This window comes from Eleutherodactylus coqui, chromosome 7 (assembly GCF_035609145.1).
Source record: "Eleutherodactylus coqui strain aEleCoq1 chromosome 7, aEleCoq1.hap1, whole genome shotgun sequence".
Classification (NCBI taxonomy): Eukaryota; Metazoa; Chordata; class Amphibia; order Anura; family Eleutherodactylidae; genus Eleutherodactylus; species Eleutherodactylus coqui.
The window spans coordinates 102476272-102492616 of NC_089843.1; the positions used below are offsets into that span (position 1 = coordinate 102476272).

At 42.0% G+C, this 16345-nt stretch overlaps 1 protein-coding gene across 1 annotated transcript in view; it reads right to left on the reverse strand.

Moving 5' to 3' along the window:
* Nucleotides 1-904: 904 nt before the first annotated feature.
* Nucleotides 905-16345, reverse strand: part of LOC136573254 (teneurin-3-like) — a 447176-nt gene continuing 431735 nt past the window's right edge. The window contains exons 6-8 of the mRNA XM_066574553.1: nt 8909-9016; nt 2315-2372; nt 905-1022 (exon numbers count right to left, since the gene is read on the reverse strand). Of these exons, the coding sequence (XP_066430650.1) occupies nt 905-1022; nt 2315-2372; nt 8909-9016 (284 nt within the window). The remainder of the gene's footprint in view (nt 1023-2314; nt 2373-8908; nt 9017-16345) is intronic.

Sequence of the window (16345 nt, forward strand, 5' to 3'; positions counted from 1 at the left end):
ACTTCCTATTAACATACAATAAAGCAGCAAGAAAGCAACAAAAACACAATGTTTTTACAAAAGCTATGTGTGAAATCACTCTAAGTGTTCTGTGGGTTTATGGAGGGTGTTGAAAGCATATTATCCAGCATTCCATATAATATCCAACTTGCTTTGGCCAGACAGCTCTAAATAAATATAATGGCTTGTGGTTCAGGCTGGTGATTTCTGGTGGTTTGAAGTTGCTGTATCTCAATAATGCAAGTTGTATATTTTACTTGGCACAATGAATACATTTTTTCTTCAAGAGGTTAGCAGGGGTTACTTGTTGTTGGGCAGATCAGCACAACCAGTATTACAGGGGTATTCTCAAAGTTGACTTTTATCACTTATGCATAGAATACATGATATGAGTCTGATCAGTGGGAGTCTCACCTCTGTGACCTCCACCAATCCCAGCAACAGGAGCCTATAGCACCCTTCTCTTCCTCACTGTGGGCTTACTGCATCGCCAGCAATGAGGTGGAGACTGAATGGAGCGATGGTCATGTATGCGTGATGCCACTCCATTAATCTTCAAGGTGACTACTGGAGATACTGTAGTCAAGTGCTTGTACTTTGCTAATTTATTGAGCCCCATTGAAATGAATGGAGCAGCATTGTGCATGCTCAACGACTGCTTCATTCCATTTCCTCATTGCAGGGGTGAAATGAGCCCTCAGTAAGGAGGAGAAGTGAACACAGGACTGCTGTTCTCAGGATCATTGGGGGTCTCAACAGTGGATAGGTGATAAAAGTCAACCTTAGTAAAACCCCTATAAGCATTAAACATGGTTGTATTTGTGTCGGTGCTCCTTGTCTCCAGCTTCTCTCCAGGAAGAGGCCAGTTGAATGCATCAATACAAGGGTAAAATAAAAAAAGACCCTAAAGAGATGCTGCTGTAGAGGAACATAAAAGAGCGCCAAATCTTCCAATTGATCCAAGTTCTTTCTCAGGCATATCATTTATTATACTGCAGATCTCCAGGTTACTGTATTTTAACCTTGTGTTGACATGAAAGGCTAGATATAATAGTTAATCCACTTGCCACCTAGGACAAACGTCATTTGTAATATTTAAGGACTCTATAGTGATGGGGTCTGTTCCACTGGATTGACCCATAGCCAATGTTGTGCCAATATTCAAAGAGAAGTCAAAAAATGAACCTAGAAACTACAGGCCAGTAAGTCTTACGTCTATTGTGGGTAAAATGTTTGAAGGGTTTCTAAGAGATGCTATCCTGGAGTACCTAAAGGAAAATAGTTGTATAACTCCATATCAGCACAGGTTTATGAGGGGTCACTCCTATCAAACCAACCTGATCAGCTTTTATGAGGAGGTAAGTTCTAGACTGGACCGGGGAGAGTCATTGCATCTTGTGTATCTGGACTTTTCCAAAGCATTTGATACTGTGCCGCATAAAAGGTTGGTATATAAAATGAGAATGTTTGGTCTGGGTGAGAATGTGTGTAAGTTGTTGAGTAACAGGTCAGTTATAGAAAGCAGAGTATGGTTATTAATGGTACACACTCTGATTGGGTGACCATTACTACTGGGGTACCACAAAGTTCAGTTTTGGGCCCTATTTTTTTATATATTTAATAATGACCTGGTAGAAAGTTTGTGCAGTAAAATATTAAAATTTACAGATGATCCAAAACGATCTAAAGTGAAGAACACAAGACAGGATATAATGTGGTTTCAAATGGATCTGGATAAGTTGGAGGCTTGGGTAGAAAAGCTGATCAGTGGGCGTCAAGCACTTGGCAATCTCCGGAGCTCTCACAGAAATGAATGGAGCGGTGGCTGAGCATGTGCGCTACCACTCCAATCATTTTGCCAGTTCTGGCAATCACTGATCAGCTATTTATCCCCTATCATGTGTAGTCACTGGAATAGCCCTTTAAAACTATTTTTTTGTCTAGATTTGCCTATTTTACAGTACAAGTAACATCCTCATAAATATCTGGGCTTTGTTTGCTCAATTATGTACTATGGATGGTCTATCGGTTGCTTTGGATTTGGAGCAGTGTAGTCAACACCCTATGGTATTCACATTGCATCTACACTGTATTTGATGTATGTATAACTATTTTATGTCCTTCTTTGACTATGGATTGTGATGGGTTATAGGCTACGTCCCTTTTGGAGTTCTATAGACTGTTTTATCCTTTCAGCCTCTGACCTCACAAAGAAATTGGTAGAACTGAAAAGCATAGTTGCTTTTTCCTATATTCAGGATGAAATCTAACGAAGGGCAATACGTTTTTCCATTACTTCTACATTTGTTCTTACCTAATCCCAAAACTACATAAAGTCAGGGTCATTACGAACGAAGTCATTCGATAAAAGCCTGAAGTATAAAACCAGAGAAACATTTATACTTATTAGTTACTCTTTTTGTATTGTGTAGCGGTTTGCGAAAGGTACTCAAACTTGTGACACCTCTATATATTATCAAATCCACTGTGCAATAGAATTATTCTCAGATATCAATTCATAACATCTGGTATTGTCTTTGAGGTCAGATGACTATGTCTGTCTCTTGTACAAACCTGGTATAGGATATATCCCTAGCAAAGCACGGCCCAAAACATAAAACACCAGAGTTATACAGACAGGTCTACAGGCTTTGATTTATTGATGTACAATTAGTTGCACTGAAATTGCTTTAATTTTATGAGCTTGAAAGCAGACTTCCTCCGATCCCCGTGGGAGCTATTGGCCGGGCCACGTGATTTGGAATTGATATTGCATTTAGTTTTTGAAACAAAAACACATCCAGTGATTGCTGTCTCACAGACTAATGCAGCCTTTTCATTTCAGGAAAGGGAGTGGCGGAGAGCTTCTTCATTCCACTTGACCCTGTATGGCTGATTCAATAGAAAGCATTCAAGCTTACAGCATCTTTGTAATATTTTAGTTCAGACCTGTCATTTTACCACAAGTTAGCCCATAATTAATGCTGATTGCCCAAACCCCTACTTTGTCACATGGCTTCAAAACAGGCTGGCCTTTCTATTTCAGTGGCAGCAAAGGGATTTCGAAAAAAAAAAAAAAAGACCCAAATGGCTTCAGAAAAAAAATGCTGAGCTAGATAATAAGTACGACTTGTGTTCAATCAAGAAAAAAATACAGGCTTAGAGAACATTTAAAGGCCAGCCGGCAGAGAATGACATATACACTCGCAGAAAATGTACATTAAGTACATGTCTTTTCCTCTAATTATCTGACTTCAGTTCCCATTTTTACAGCTGGCCGGCTCACGGTACAGAACATCTCTCATACTTCGCTACGGCGTAACCTGTTAATAGCTGTTTGACAACACATTGGAAAGGCAGCAAACTGGAAACTTAAAGACCTACATGTGATTTACACCTTTCTTATTAGAGGCAACCCTTTCGGTATAATGCGCGTTTGTAGAAGGAAACAGCTAACTACAGCAATTCATCCTTGATTAGTTAAATCTCACTGCGTTCCCCTACATGTAAAAAGTCCTATTATTTCTTAGTTGAAATAGAAAGATAATACTAATGTAGAAACGCCTGTAATTACAAGTCCAGATATAGGAAAGTAAAGCTGGTCTCACACAAAGGGATTTGAATTGCAGATTCCGCGATCGCCGTCCGCGTGGAAGAACTGCGGCAAAACGCCTGCATTGAAAGCATGCATTTTCAAATTTGCATTCACACACACGGGTACGAATTGCGTATTCCTCAAGCAGAAGTAAAATGGCAGCATGCTCTATTTTAATGCGGATTCCGCACAGAATTGAAGCCAATTGATTCAAGTGTACCGCAGCCCATACGAGGCGGAATTGCTCGAAATTAGCTATGAGAAAATATAGGAAAGCCTGGATGGACACAAGATAAAAAAATATTGAATGAATTTTCGCCTGGGTGGTTGCCTGGGCCATGTTCTAATGTCATCCCCTGCTTGCACATTTTCGGGTGGATGATATGCACGGAAGATCGCACGTATCCACGATCGTTTACAATTACTTTCCACAGTGGATCACAGGTCTTCTGCAGCGGATATCCGCATGCAGAATCCGACCTGTTCGCGTGAGCCTGGCCTCAAGGACTGGGCAACACAGCTAAAGACAACATTCATGCATTTGACGCTTTTGGATATGGGATGGAGCCTAGCTCCCAAACAACAGAACTATTACAAAGTAATATACTAAGTGTTTTGCTTGGGTGTTAAGGCTTTATTACCAATCTGGTATCTTGGAGTCAGGTGAAATGCTAGGTTAGCATTAGAGATGAGCGAGTATACTCGCTAAGGCTAACTACTCGAGCGAGTAGTGCCTTAGCCGAATATCCTCCCGCTCGTCTCTAAAGATTCGGATGCCGGCGCGAGTGAGAGGTGAGTTGCGGCGGTGAACAGGGGGGAGTGGGGGGGGGGGGAGAGGGAGAGAGAGATCTCCCCTCTGTTCCTCCCCGGTCTCCTCCACTGCTCCCCGCCCCCGCTGACCCTCGAATCTTTAGAGACGAGCGGGAGGATACTCGGCTAAGGCACTACTCGTTCGAGTAGTTAGCCTTAGCGAGTATACTCGCTCATCTCTAGTTAGCATTCATTGGGATTAATAGACCGCATAAGATCTACTATATAGCAAGCAGCTGGAGAGCATCCACCTAGCAGCAATCCTCATGTGATTCTAGTAGTGCCGTTACACTTCAATGCAGTGTTCTGTAACACTGGATGTTCAGAAGTGGTGACGTATGGAGTGGAAGAGTCCTTATGGGATAAGAGTTTGGAGTTCTTAGGCTTTGATATGCCATGATATATTTTCTTTGAGTTTGTTTTTTTTGCAGTTAGAGTTCTGGAGAAATAGCCTAATGTTTCTAACCTGTGTATTCTGCTTTTTGCAATGTTCCATGACAGAGACTCATGTCATGTTGTGGGGTGCAATGGTTCTCAAGTTGCATCAGTCACCTGTGTCTTTTCCAATATGTCTTAGGTAAATAACAGCACTAGACACCATGATTGCTGGGAAAGTTGATGCAGTTAGCCTCTAACAGCATGTAAACACAAGGGTATGGACACATTGTGTTGCTCATGTGGATTGTGGAGAATTTATATTATAAAGTAGTTCTCCCACCAATAGTGGTGTCAGTTAGAGTTAATTGTGGGCAGTCAGAGCGTCAGTGGGAGAACTGCTAACAAGTGAGTGATACAGTAACCCAGGAGGGTTAGCTGGTGTTGGAGCCACCGTCAGGCATATGCTCTTGCTATCTGTACCTTCTCCTCAGTAGAGTGATATAGCCAAACAGGTCAGAAGGGCAGGAGATTGAGACTGAGAAACAAGTACGTAACAGTTGAGGAGCAAAATCAGTCAAGACTGTGACAGGGGCTACAGGCAAGTGTCTGAGACAGTTGGGGACCATGGACTGAGCATCAAGAGACTGGGAAAAATTGTGATCAGGAAGATTAAAACGATGTCATCAATTTGTGAACACTAACCTTGCCAATTTCTTGTAATGCAGCTGCTGGAGAAGGCTAATCTTCTGTTACTTTGTATATTACTGAAGTATTAATACTGCCCCTTTGTGGCTGAACCAGGCAGTTGATTCCTTCTCCATGATAAATGTTTTAGTTTGTTGAGTAAAAAGTTGTAAGAAAACTTTCCAAGTCTCCAGCACCAGCATTCTGTGACTATCCCGGAGGTCCATGCCCCACCTGCACACTTCACAGGGAGGCTACAATTCCCAGTATGCCTTGAACATATTTCAGGCTGGATGTTGGAGCTTGCCATTCTATGCTGTTTCCATACCTTCCATTTACTTCTATGATAAGAAACAGATAAGCACAGCCAGCTCAGCTGTTATGCAATTCTGACCACCTTTTTGGTAGCAGCAGTCATAGTATAGGCAAGACAAGGGTTAGAGGAACCCCGTTACATAGATAGGTGTGGGTCCCAAAGGTGAAATCCACATCTATCAGACATTTATGGCATATTATGTGCAAATACCATAAATATCTGCGATAGGAATACCCCATTAACTCTAATTTTGCTGCTCAATACTTTTCTCCTTACCACAGCCTCTAGGCTAGATACTTTCAAAGATTAGCTTAAGATTTAAAAGCTCTACAAAGCAGACATAGTCTACCCTAACTTGTCTTCAACTTCCAATGCGGATCCTATATTACCTGTCAAAAATAGGAATTAATCCCTTACTGGAGATGTTTACTGCTCCCCTCTAATGAGATTCATTACTGTTTTTGGCAGCAAATATATGGACTACACAACAGTCCAAAAATATGGCTCCAAACTATGACATTAAGGATGTTTTGGCTTATATAAATAAGCGTATATGAACCATGTATTATTAGAGCATATTGTACCTCTCATTAGAAAAATAATGAAAATCACTCAGCTGTAGATGTACCTTAGATGTAGTTTAACCAAGGATTTTGTGTAGCCAATGTTTTTTTGTTTTTTTTGTCCATCGATAAGCCTTTACAAAACGAATATTGTCAGTCTTCTCAGAGTATGGGCAGTCACTGGTGTAATACTAGTGCAGTATTGAGTGTTGTGTCATACTATATATTTCCCAATTCATATCCCCTTACACTCACAACATGCAATCTCAGACAACAGGAGAGGGAGAAATTAGAGCTGCATCCCACCAATGACTGAATATGAGGATGAAACAAGTAGACATCTTTAGCAAGGAACCATCCCAGCCCAGACCTAGTTATGTATACTACAACTGTTGCAGAAGTTAAAGGACTTGTCTAAGTGTGGAATATTTTTAAAAAAATGACTGCAAATGTGTTAAAACTGTGCTGTGCTACCAGCATCACTATTCCGATGCTAAGAGCCATGATATCACAATAATGGCACAGATTGTCAGACGTAGGTAGATTGCACAGATTGGTAGCAGTTCTTAAATAAAGACGGGAAGAACAATGGGACTGCATTTCTGGGGAAAACAGGAAATTGGTAAAATCAAGCTTCTTTTATTGCTTCAACACATTTTCAAAAATATTCCACAGTTGGATAACTCCTTTGAAAATCTCCTCTCTTACTAAATTATGTTCTCTAACGTTATTGAATTGGAAGTTCTACAGGTAGTTAATAGAGATGAGCGAACACCAAAATGCTCGGGTGCTCGTTACTCGGCACGAAATTTTCGCAATGCTCGAGGGTTCGTTTCGAGTAACGAACCCCATTGAAGTCAACGGGCGACCGGAGCATTTTTGTATTTCGCCGATGCTCGCTAAGGTTTTCATGTGTGAAAATCTGGGCAATTCAAGAAGGTGATGGGAACGACACAGCAACGGATAGGGCAGGCGAGGGGCTACATGTTGGGCTGCATCTCAAGTTCACAGGTCCCACTATTAAGCCACAATAGCGGCAAGAGTGGGCCCCCCCCCCCCCCCGCACTGTCAGCGTAAAGATCGTTCTCCTCTGGCACAGCTGTAACAGCTGTAGCAGAGAAGAACGATGTTAGCCCATTGAATTCAATGGAGCCAGCAATACAGCAGGTTCCACTGAATGCAATGGGCTGCCCGCGATCGCAGGATGAATGGTCGGGAAGGGGTTAAATATATAACCCCTTCCCTGCAATTCATCCAGAAATGTGATACACTAAAAATATATACCGGCGTATAAGGCGACGGGGCGTATAAGACGACCCCCCAACTGTCACCTTATACGCCGGCAATACAGTGGAGCAAAGAATAAAAAGCATTACTTACTTCTTCAGACGATCTGCGCCGCTCCTGCAGACTGTCACTCCTTCCTGGTCCACGGACTAAAGCTTTCTCTATGAAAGGCTTGAAATCCCCGCCTCCAGAAACACAGCCAATCACAGCAATTCAATGACATCACTGTCATTGGCTGTGATTGGCTGAAGGCACATGTGTTTCTGGAGGCGTGGATTTAAAGCCTTTCGTAGAGAAAGCAATGCTCTGCCGGGAACCAGGAGGGAGCGACAGCCTGCAGGAGCACCGCAGAACACCAGGAAGGAGTGACAGTCTACAGGAGCGGCGCAGATCGTCTGAAGAAGTGAGTAATGCTTTTTATTCTTTGCTCCACTGTATTGCCGGCGTATAAGGTGACAGTTGGGGGGTCGTCTTATACGCCCCGTCGCCTTATACGCCGGTATATATTTTTAGTGTATCACATTTCTGGATGAATTGCAGGGAAGGGGTTATATATTTAACCCCTTCCCGACCATTCATCCTGCGATCGCCGGCAGCCCATTGCATTCAGTGGAACCTGCTGTATTGCTGGTTCCATTGAATTCAATGGGCAAACATGGTTCTTCTCTGCTACAGCTGTTACAGCTGTGGCAGAAAAGAAGGATTTGTCTTCTATATGTTCTCAATGGGGTCGGCGCTGCTGCCGCCGGCCCCACTGAGCGCATATAGAGACGATTTATGGCCTTTAGAAGGACCGTTGGGGTTCTTGAAGCCTACAATACACCTAACACTCTCCCTATAGCAGCTCCAACACGATACCACTTTCCCTGAAATAATGTCAGAATACATCCGTAGCGAGCCGCGGGAAGGGCAGATTTCAATACTCGGGTGACACCTTATCTCCCCAGCCACTCACAGCAGGGGGGTGGTATAGGGCTTAAACGTTGCAGGGGGAAGTTGTAATGCCTTCCCTGTCTTTCAATTGGCCAAAAAAGCGCGCTAACGTCTCAGAGAGGAAAGTGAAAGTAACCCGAACACCGCGTGGTACTCGTTAAGAGTAACGAGCATCCCGAACACCCTAATATTCGCACGAATATCAAGCTCGGACGAGTACGTTCGCTCATCTCTAGTAGTTAACAGTTTAAAATTGTAGATTCATGCAAAGTTCCCGAAGATAAAATGTAACATATCTGTGCTATTCGGTGTTTTTTCTGTAATCTAATAACAATAAAATACCTTGCAGCATGTTGTTGTGCGTTTTCCAATCATATTCTCCCTTCTGCATGGTCTGATGGCCTCCTTCTCCCCAGCTGTCAATGACTTCTTGTATCGTGACCACACTGTCTATACATAACAGAAACAATAGCTGTGGTCACTAGTAGTTAAACTGTTCAGAACTGCCTATGATGGCAATGATCAAAAGGTACCTGAACACTACATATACCGGGAAGGTAGGCACTGACAATTGGGGACAGGGGTGAGATGGAGAATAATACAGGCATGTGGCATAGGGCTATGGGTTTACTACTATTACTAGGCAGTTCTTGTAGTCTCGAAATATAGTTAGGCTTCAAAGTCTTGTATGGGGTAATTAATATGATTGAAGCAACTTGAAGATCTTTAAGCTTAGGTTTAGTTGCAGTACACAACAGTTTCCTAATCATACCCAAACATCAAGCCATATACCACTGGCTGTGTAAACCACCAATTTTTCTAAACTTTGTTTTACACCCCAGTAGACAGTCAACAGCCAATTATAACAATCATGACTGGAACTAAGCCAAGGCCAAAAAGTTTTTGGGACATAAATTGTAGCACCACAACTTGGAGAGAAGAGCAGTCTCTTATCAGAAACCTTTGGTGACACGCAATACTGACTCTCAAATAGAGAATAATTAGTATTATTATCATATACAAAATGCCCAAAATGGGTGCAAATCTGTGCACTGTGGAACCTATTAAATTTCCTGCATATCTCTGTGTGTTCTAAAACCAACCACTTACCATTTAATTTAGAGAAATCTTGCGTGCCCCAGTTATGCCCTCAGGCTTCTAAACACACGTCCGAAACGTGTTTTTTAGTCCTCAGGAAAGTATTTGTAAATCATGAGTAATGAGTCTGTCTGGATTTGTTGTCAGGATGTTTCCTAATTGCTTCTGGGCTTTAGGCAAAACATTTGGACAGTTATTCGTGCTCCCAGCTAAACCAGCAATATCTGTGCATTTTCTAGTCTCTTTTATCAGCAGACGATCGTGTCTACTAGGTATATCAGGAATAATTATATAAAGGAAATCCAGGAAATAAAATCCCTTTGCTGCTATAGGCAAATTTAAATACTGAGTTGGGTCTGGGATTTACGTGACTGAGGGAAAAAAGAAACAAGAATTATTTAGTACCGTTTTCCACTTAGATGTTGCGTAAAAATACAGTATAACAAACCGCCATTGTGTCTACAGCTCTTCACATTCTTAGGCATCAATTCCATTCTCATTCAAGTATGTTAATGCGCTTGTATGTTATGTTACATTGGATGCTGGTCAGGGACAGAATACTTACAGTGTATTTGTATTTAATGTCTATTGAAACATGATGAAAAAGAACTAGAATGGAATTTTCTAACCACGCAGGAATTCAGCTATGGTTAGAATGTCTTCTACATTGGCTATTATTAAACCTGGTTTATCATAAACTTTTGTAAGATGATGAACTCCAGTTATTTGTGTTACTGTCTTAAAGAAGCTTTCAGCCTAAAGAAAACCTCACTATTTGCTCTTCTGTGATATAAAAATAAGCAAATGTGCCAGTCAACGGTAGAAAAGACATCTCGGCATCAACTATCACATAGAAGAGGATGGCCAGGCATATTAAATGGTAATCAACCAAGCCCATGAATATCAGCATAACCAGCTGATCATCTAATGTGTATAGTGGTCTCCAATGTCAGGTATTGGGAGAGTTAAGAATCTAGGATCCAGCATTTCAATTACGTAATTGCCCGATCCTTTTGTTCTTGGGATATAAGCCGCTGCCAGACAGGTCTTACCGTGGCTTTCTCTCCTCTCTATATTCGAACCACTTCCACTCTTGGTTAAGCATGCATGTGTATGGGAGTATTGATCAAGATAGCTGTTGGTCGAATGAAGTCATTTAGCAGGCAGCTCTCTAATGTGTATGAATAGCTCAAAAGAGGTTTTCCACCAAAGACATGTCTGATTGCTGGGGGAGTGACCACTGCAACCTCCAGCGATCTCGAGAATGGCACTCTCAAATGCCTCTGTGAATGGAACTGCAGTGCATATGTGTTACCACTCCTCTATTCACTTTTATGGCATGGACAGAGACTGTGCTTGTCCTATAGAAGTAAATGGCACAACGGCAAAGCATGCGCACCACAACTTCATTCACAGGGGCATGTATGGGCATAGTTTCTGGGGTCTCAGTGGTCAGACCCCCAGCAATCAGACATTAATGCCCTAGCTGTGAGTAGAGGATAAATGTCTTTGGTGGTGAACCCCCTTTAATGCTTGTATTCTACAGATAAGGCCCTTTGTCAAGCTATTCAACAGATAGGACACTAATGTTAGAGAATATCATACTGTAGGTTAGAACTGTAAATGCAAATGAGTCACACAGACGTCTTATGGGCCTTTTACACTATTCTCGTTTGCGCTCATGTAACCTGTTTAAACTGCCCAGTTCCTGTTGAGAATCGTGCAGTTCTTCTGCACTAGTTGTTCAGTCTTTCACATTCCTTTGTGAAAAACTGAATGACAATGTTTAAACTACACCAGAAGTGCACAAAGCAGTGCTGGTTTCTCAGCCGACTGAAACTGAACGACGGGCAAGAATCTTGCGATCCTCATTTGTCGTGCAGCAGTTTGCTAGCGTTTAAACTCAAGATCGTTATTCAGTCGGGCCCGTTTGAACGATTTTCTGAACGATAATTATTCCATCTAAACGGGACATTAATGTGAAGATTTTAGCTTTTTTCGAATTGCTTCATATACTGAACAAAACCAATATTGGCAGCCATTCTAATTCCAATAGTGGTTGCTACCCATCACTGTACAGACTCTGATTCTGTATCTTTATATGGCACAGTGTTTTTCCCCTGCTGCCTTCATCTATTACTCTGCATGTGTGCTTATGAAAGTTTTAGTATTATTTTTATGAACCAAGAAGACTGGGATGGGCATAGATAATTATCCCTCCTAGAGTGTTTGAAACTGCAGTGCATGAAATTGTGCGAGGAAAAATTTACAGATGAGGAATATAAAAAGTTGTCACATGTCTCGCTAAGTTGTAGAGTGCGGATCTGATGGTAGTGTTATATACTGAATATAATAGAAAGCAGTCAAGGTAACACCACTGCACACAAGGACAAGGCTGCGGAATGTAAATGATGTATTGATATTTCATTTATTTCAAGTGCATATCACTGGAGATTCTATGTGGTTGATTTGTTTTAGAACTTTTCAGCACAAACTAAGCTGTCCTTTTAGGACAAAGCCATCTAGTACTCCAGACTCCATCTCTTAGGCCAGATGAGTGTACGTCTATTGGCGCGCACATGAGCGTAGCATTTTTGCAGAGCGAACAATTCTGTTTTGCCCACGCATCAGCATATTTTACTGTACTTTTCGCATGCTCATGGCGTTTGCGTGCAGCAAAAAATATGCACTGATTGAAATGACTAAATAATCGAATGAGCTCCAGATATGTTCTTTTTCCTGCGCAATTATGCAGTGTTCACGCATATCTTAGCGTATTTTGCATGCATTTGCGCATCCGCATTGACTTCTGTGGAGACTTTTGGAAATCAATTGTTTCTATTTGCTGTGTATTGTGTGCACAAAGTTAGAGTGCGCTAATGCACATGCAAAGACGCTGGTGTCGATTTGGCCTTAGAGCTGACGTAAAGTCCCTCAATAAGCCGCAATGCCATATTACGATATGCTAATGGCAGATGAATCTTCCACAGAGTGGGAACATAAAATGTGTCTCTTGAAGACTTTTTGCTTTATATAGAAATGACTATAAGCTTGTCAATAAGCTCAGTTTAAGTGAGGTTTAGAAAGATTTATCGTCTGTTCAATAGATCTCTTCGAGCCTCGCGAGTGACCTTGAGAACGTTTAAAGTGCAGCTAGTTGGACGCCAAGGATTTTGCTTGAGAAAATTATATTTCCTATGGATAACACTAAAACATCTATACGTCTTTTACAGAACAGCTGTGTAGCCATAAATGCCCCATGTACTAGGGTCATTTCCTGACAACATCTCCGTGGTGGGGCTGAGCGAAGCACCACGCTAAACTGTAACAGTATGCCGCATATACCATTACCGGGATTGCTTTAAAAGGACATCAAGCATAGAAATAAATGGTACAAAAACAGACAGAATACATTTAGCGATGTCTTAATCTGCAGGACTCCCAAAACAGACAATCTTGTAGAACTCTACTAGAGGAACACAAGTCAGTTTCTTCGTCTTCATCTGAAGAGAGCGGAGGGGTTTGGGTTTCACAAACAAAAGCATTATTAAGGTTCTGTCCATATTAGCATCTTAGCTTCCATTTACAACGAAGCCATGACTGTTGTGATGAACCAATCTTCCAACTAATCCAAATGGACACTGATAGACTCCATTGACTATAAAGGGGTCACCTGGTAATGGGCTTCAAGCATATTTGATAACAAATGCGCTATTCAGTTTCCATTAAAAATACCAGAAAGCTTGATGAAAATCCCTGAATACAAGTGGGATCCGAGCCTAAGGGCTCACACCCACTGGCGATTTATTCTCTCTTGCGCTGCGAGAGCAAATGAAAACACTCGCAGCACAAGAAAAACACTGTAATATCTCTAGTGTTCTCAATGGGGCCAGCGGCAGCAGCGTTAGCCTCATTGAGAACATAGGGAGCATACCGCGGACTTCTGCCACAGCTGTGACAGCTGTGACAGCTGTGGCAGAAGTCCAGCATGCTATCCCATTGCTTTCAATGGGCTCAGCGCTGCTGCCAGCCCCATTGAAAGCAGTGGTTTGTGACAGCCCCCGCAGTATGGTTTTTGGGGAAGGGCTTGGAACATAAGCCCTTCCCTGAAAAATCATCATTAGCTGGTAAAAAAAAAAAAAAAAAAGTTTACACACCTCTCAGATGTGTCCTACGGACAGCTCTCCTGCACTGCTGTCCAGCATTTTCAGCAGGCGGGGATTTAGAAATCCCCACCTCCTGAAAGAGCTGTGCTGATTGGCTGAGTGCTGGCTGTAATTGGCTGAGTGCTCAGCCAATCAGCACAGCCCTTTCAGGAGGTGGGGATTTTAAGTGCAAGAGAGAATAAATCACCCGTGGGTGTGAGCCCTTATAGGGGTTGTCTGGTTACTATATGAAATTTGAATGTCAGGTGCAGATGTGTTAAAATAACAAATCCATCAGTAATTACCCATCCTTAGTCTGGCGATCCAACAGTGCAGTCCTGTGGTCCTCCAGATCTTTGTTGTGAAATAAACACCATGTGACCTCTGCAAGCAATCAGAGGCTGCAGCATCACTTCCCATCCTCCTGGCATCAGCACTCACATCCTGTGTGCCATGAAGCCAGGAGTACGGAGCAGTGATGCTGCACCTTCTGATTGGCTGTAGCGGTCATGTGTTGCCCGTTTTGCAACAAACCAGAAGGACTGTGGGGCTGCAATACTGGATCGCTGAGGTTGAGGATGGGTAATTACTGCCGGATTTGTTATTTTAACATATCTACACCTGACACTAAAATTTCAAATAGCAATCAGACAACCCCTTTAAGATGCCTGGTCTTCATTACAGAAAAGGCCAAAAGCGGAAAAAGACTGGGGTTAAGGTTAAATATTCAGGAATAAACACAGAGTCAGAAATTAAACCAGACTTCTCTATTAAAGGTACAACCAGCACACTAGATAAATTTCGAGGCAACAAGCGTCTTCCATAATGGTCCATGTGCCAGAAAGAGAAGAAGCCTACACAAGGTTCCACCATATCCCCAGTCTTTTTTCCTTTAGTCTATTTCACTTTCTAGCACACCCACCTCATTAGTATGGTGTATATTTAGCCCGGTAGTACCCAGTACCTCCCAACGTTCCATCCTTCTTGCACCTATGGGTCCTCCACATACTGGTTGCCCATTCTTTCTATCACCTCGAAGAGTGATCTACCCTCTTTTTTAAGACAAGGTCGCCATTATTGACAGCATAGTGGGAAGAGGTTTCTGTCTCAGCAGGCTGCCTCTCTTCTAAGTTCTTCTCTCTTCAGAAAACTATAGTTTCCCATGCATTAGCGCTAGAAGGTGAAGCATGAGAGTAATACTAAATGGATGGTTCTTGAGAATTCACAAATTTTTTTTAATTACCTCATTGACTGAGGTATTGAATAAAACAGAATAAGATTTTTTTTTAATTGTTTGCATCTCTTTCACTCTTCTGGGGTGGACGGCATTACAAAGGCAGCATGCGGTCGCCCAGGGGGACGCAATAGGTAATTGCTGTGTATAGCATTTCGACACCTGTTGCTGCTTGGCTGTGACATCAAACAGCAGAACTGCTTCACGCAGGTTCCCCAAGTAAGCACATTTACATGACCTTACTAACATTATTAAATATTTGAAGGCAGTAATATGCCAGCCATGGTGCACTGTAAAGAGTGGTGCAGTTGGCAAAAGCAGAATGGTTTTTAAATATTTTATCACGACTGCAAAAAGCTTAGAGTGTTAATGATTTCTGCATCAATGTCATCACCGTAGGAAGTCTAGACGGTTTGATCTTTATTCTTTATGTCAGAACCTGCCGCATCTCGTTTCACATGTAGTAGGACCCAGGCCTTTAAAAGAAATATGTGCCGGGTTATGTGTTAGTGAAATTCATGCTGTGATTTAGTGTGGCAGATTCATCAAAATGACTTTGACTGCGAGCTCTGACGGATGTCAGGCCTTCACTTCACAACGCACTCGCTATGCAATGATATTAGCTCTGCCGCTGATTTGTACATTAATATGTTGCCTGAAATGAGAGGCTGTTAAGTAGCATCAAATTATGTTACTTTTAAATAGGGATGTCCGTACACGCAGAGATAAAAGGGGGGATAGAAGCCCGGCTCATAACTAGAAGACTTGATTTGGCAGAAAAATTGAATTTCATGGCCGGAAAAGGAATTTGCCTTGTTTAAAATATTCATTTGACTCATTTTTATGGCAGATGACCCTTTTTAGTTTTCGGTTGTTGGACAGATAGATCTCACTGTGTTTGTTCCCCATACAAATGTAATGGCCAGCAAGTTAAAATGCCACTGTGAGGTAGTGAAGGAGCCCTATAAATCCCAATGCATTATATTACGGATTCCAATGGCAAGGGGTCATTTTAATAGAATTTATCCTTGTTCTTCCAGAGATACCTAATTGGTACGCACTAGCTGGAATGATATAGATCTGAACTAAACAGAACCCTAAGGCTCAGTTCTTACTAGACCCAGAAGACCCATTCTCCATTCTGTTTTTCATATCAAAAAATGTTAAGAGATCTTAGAGACAAGAACAAGGGAAACTGTCCTTTAACCTTTCGACTGTCAGTGGGGGGTTATACAAAAAATCTTTTTGGTCAGCGGGTCAGCGTAAAAGCTTACAAAGTTACTTTGCAGCTCCGTCCTGCTC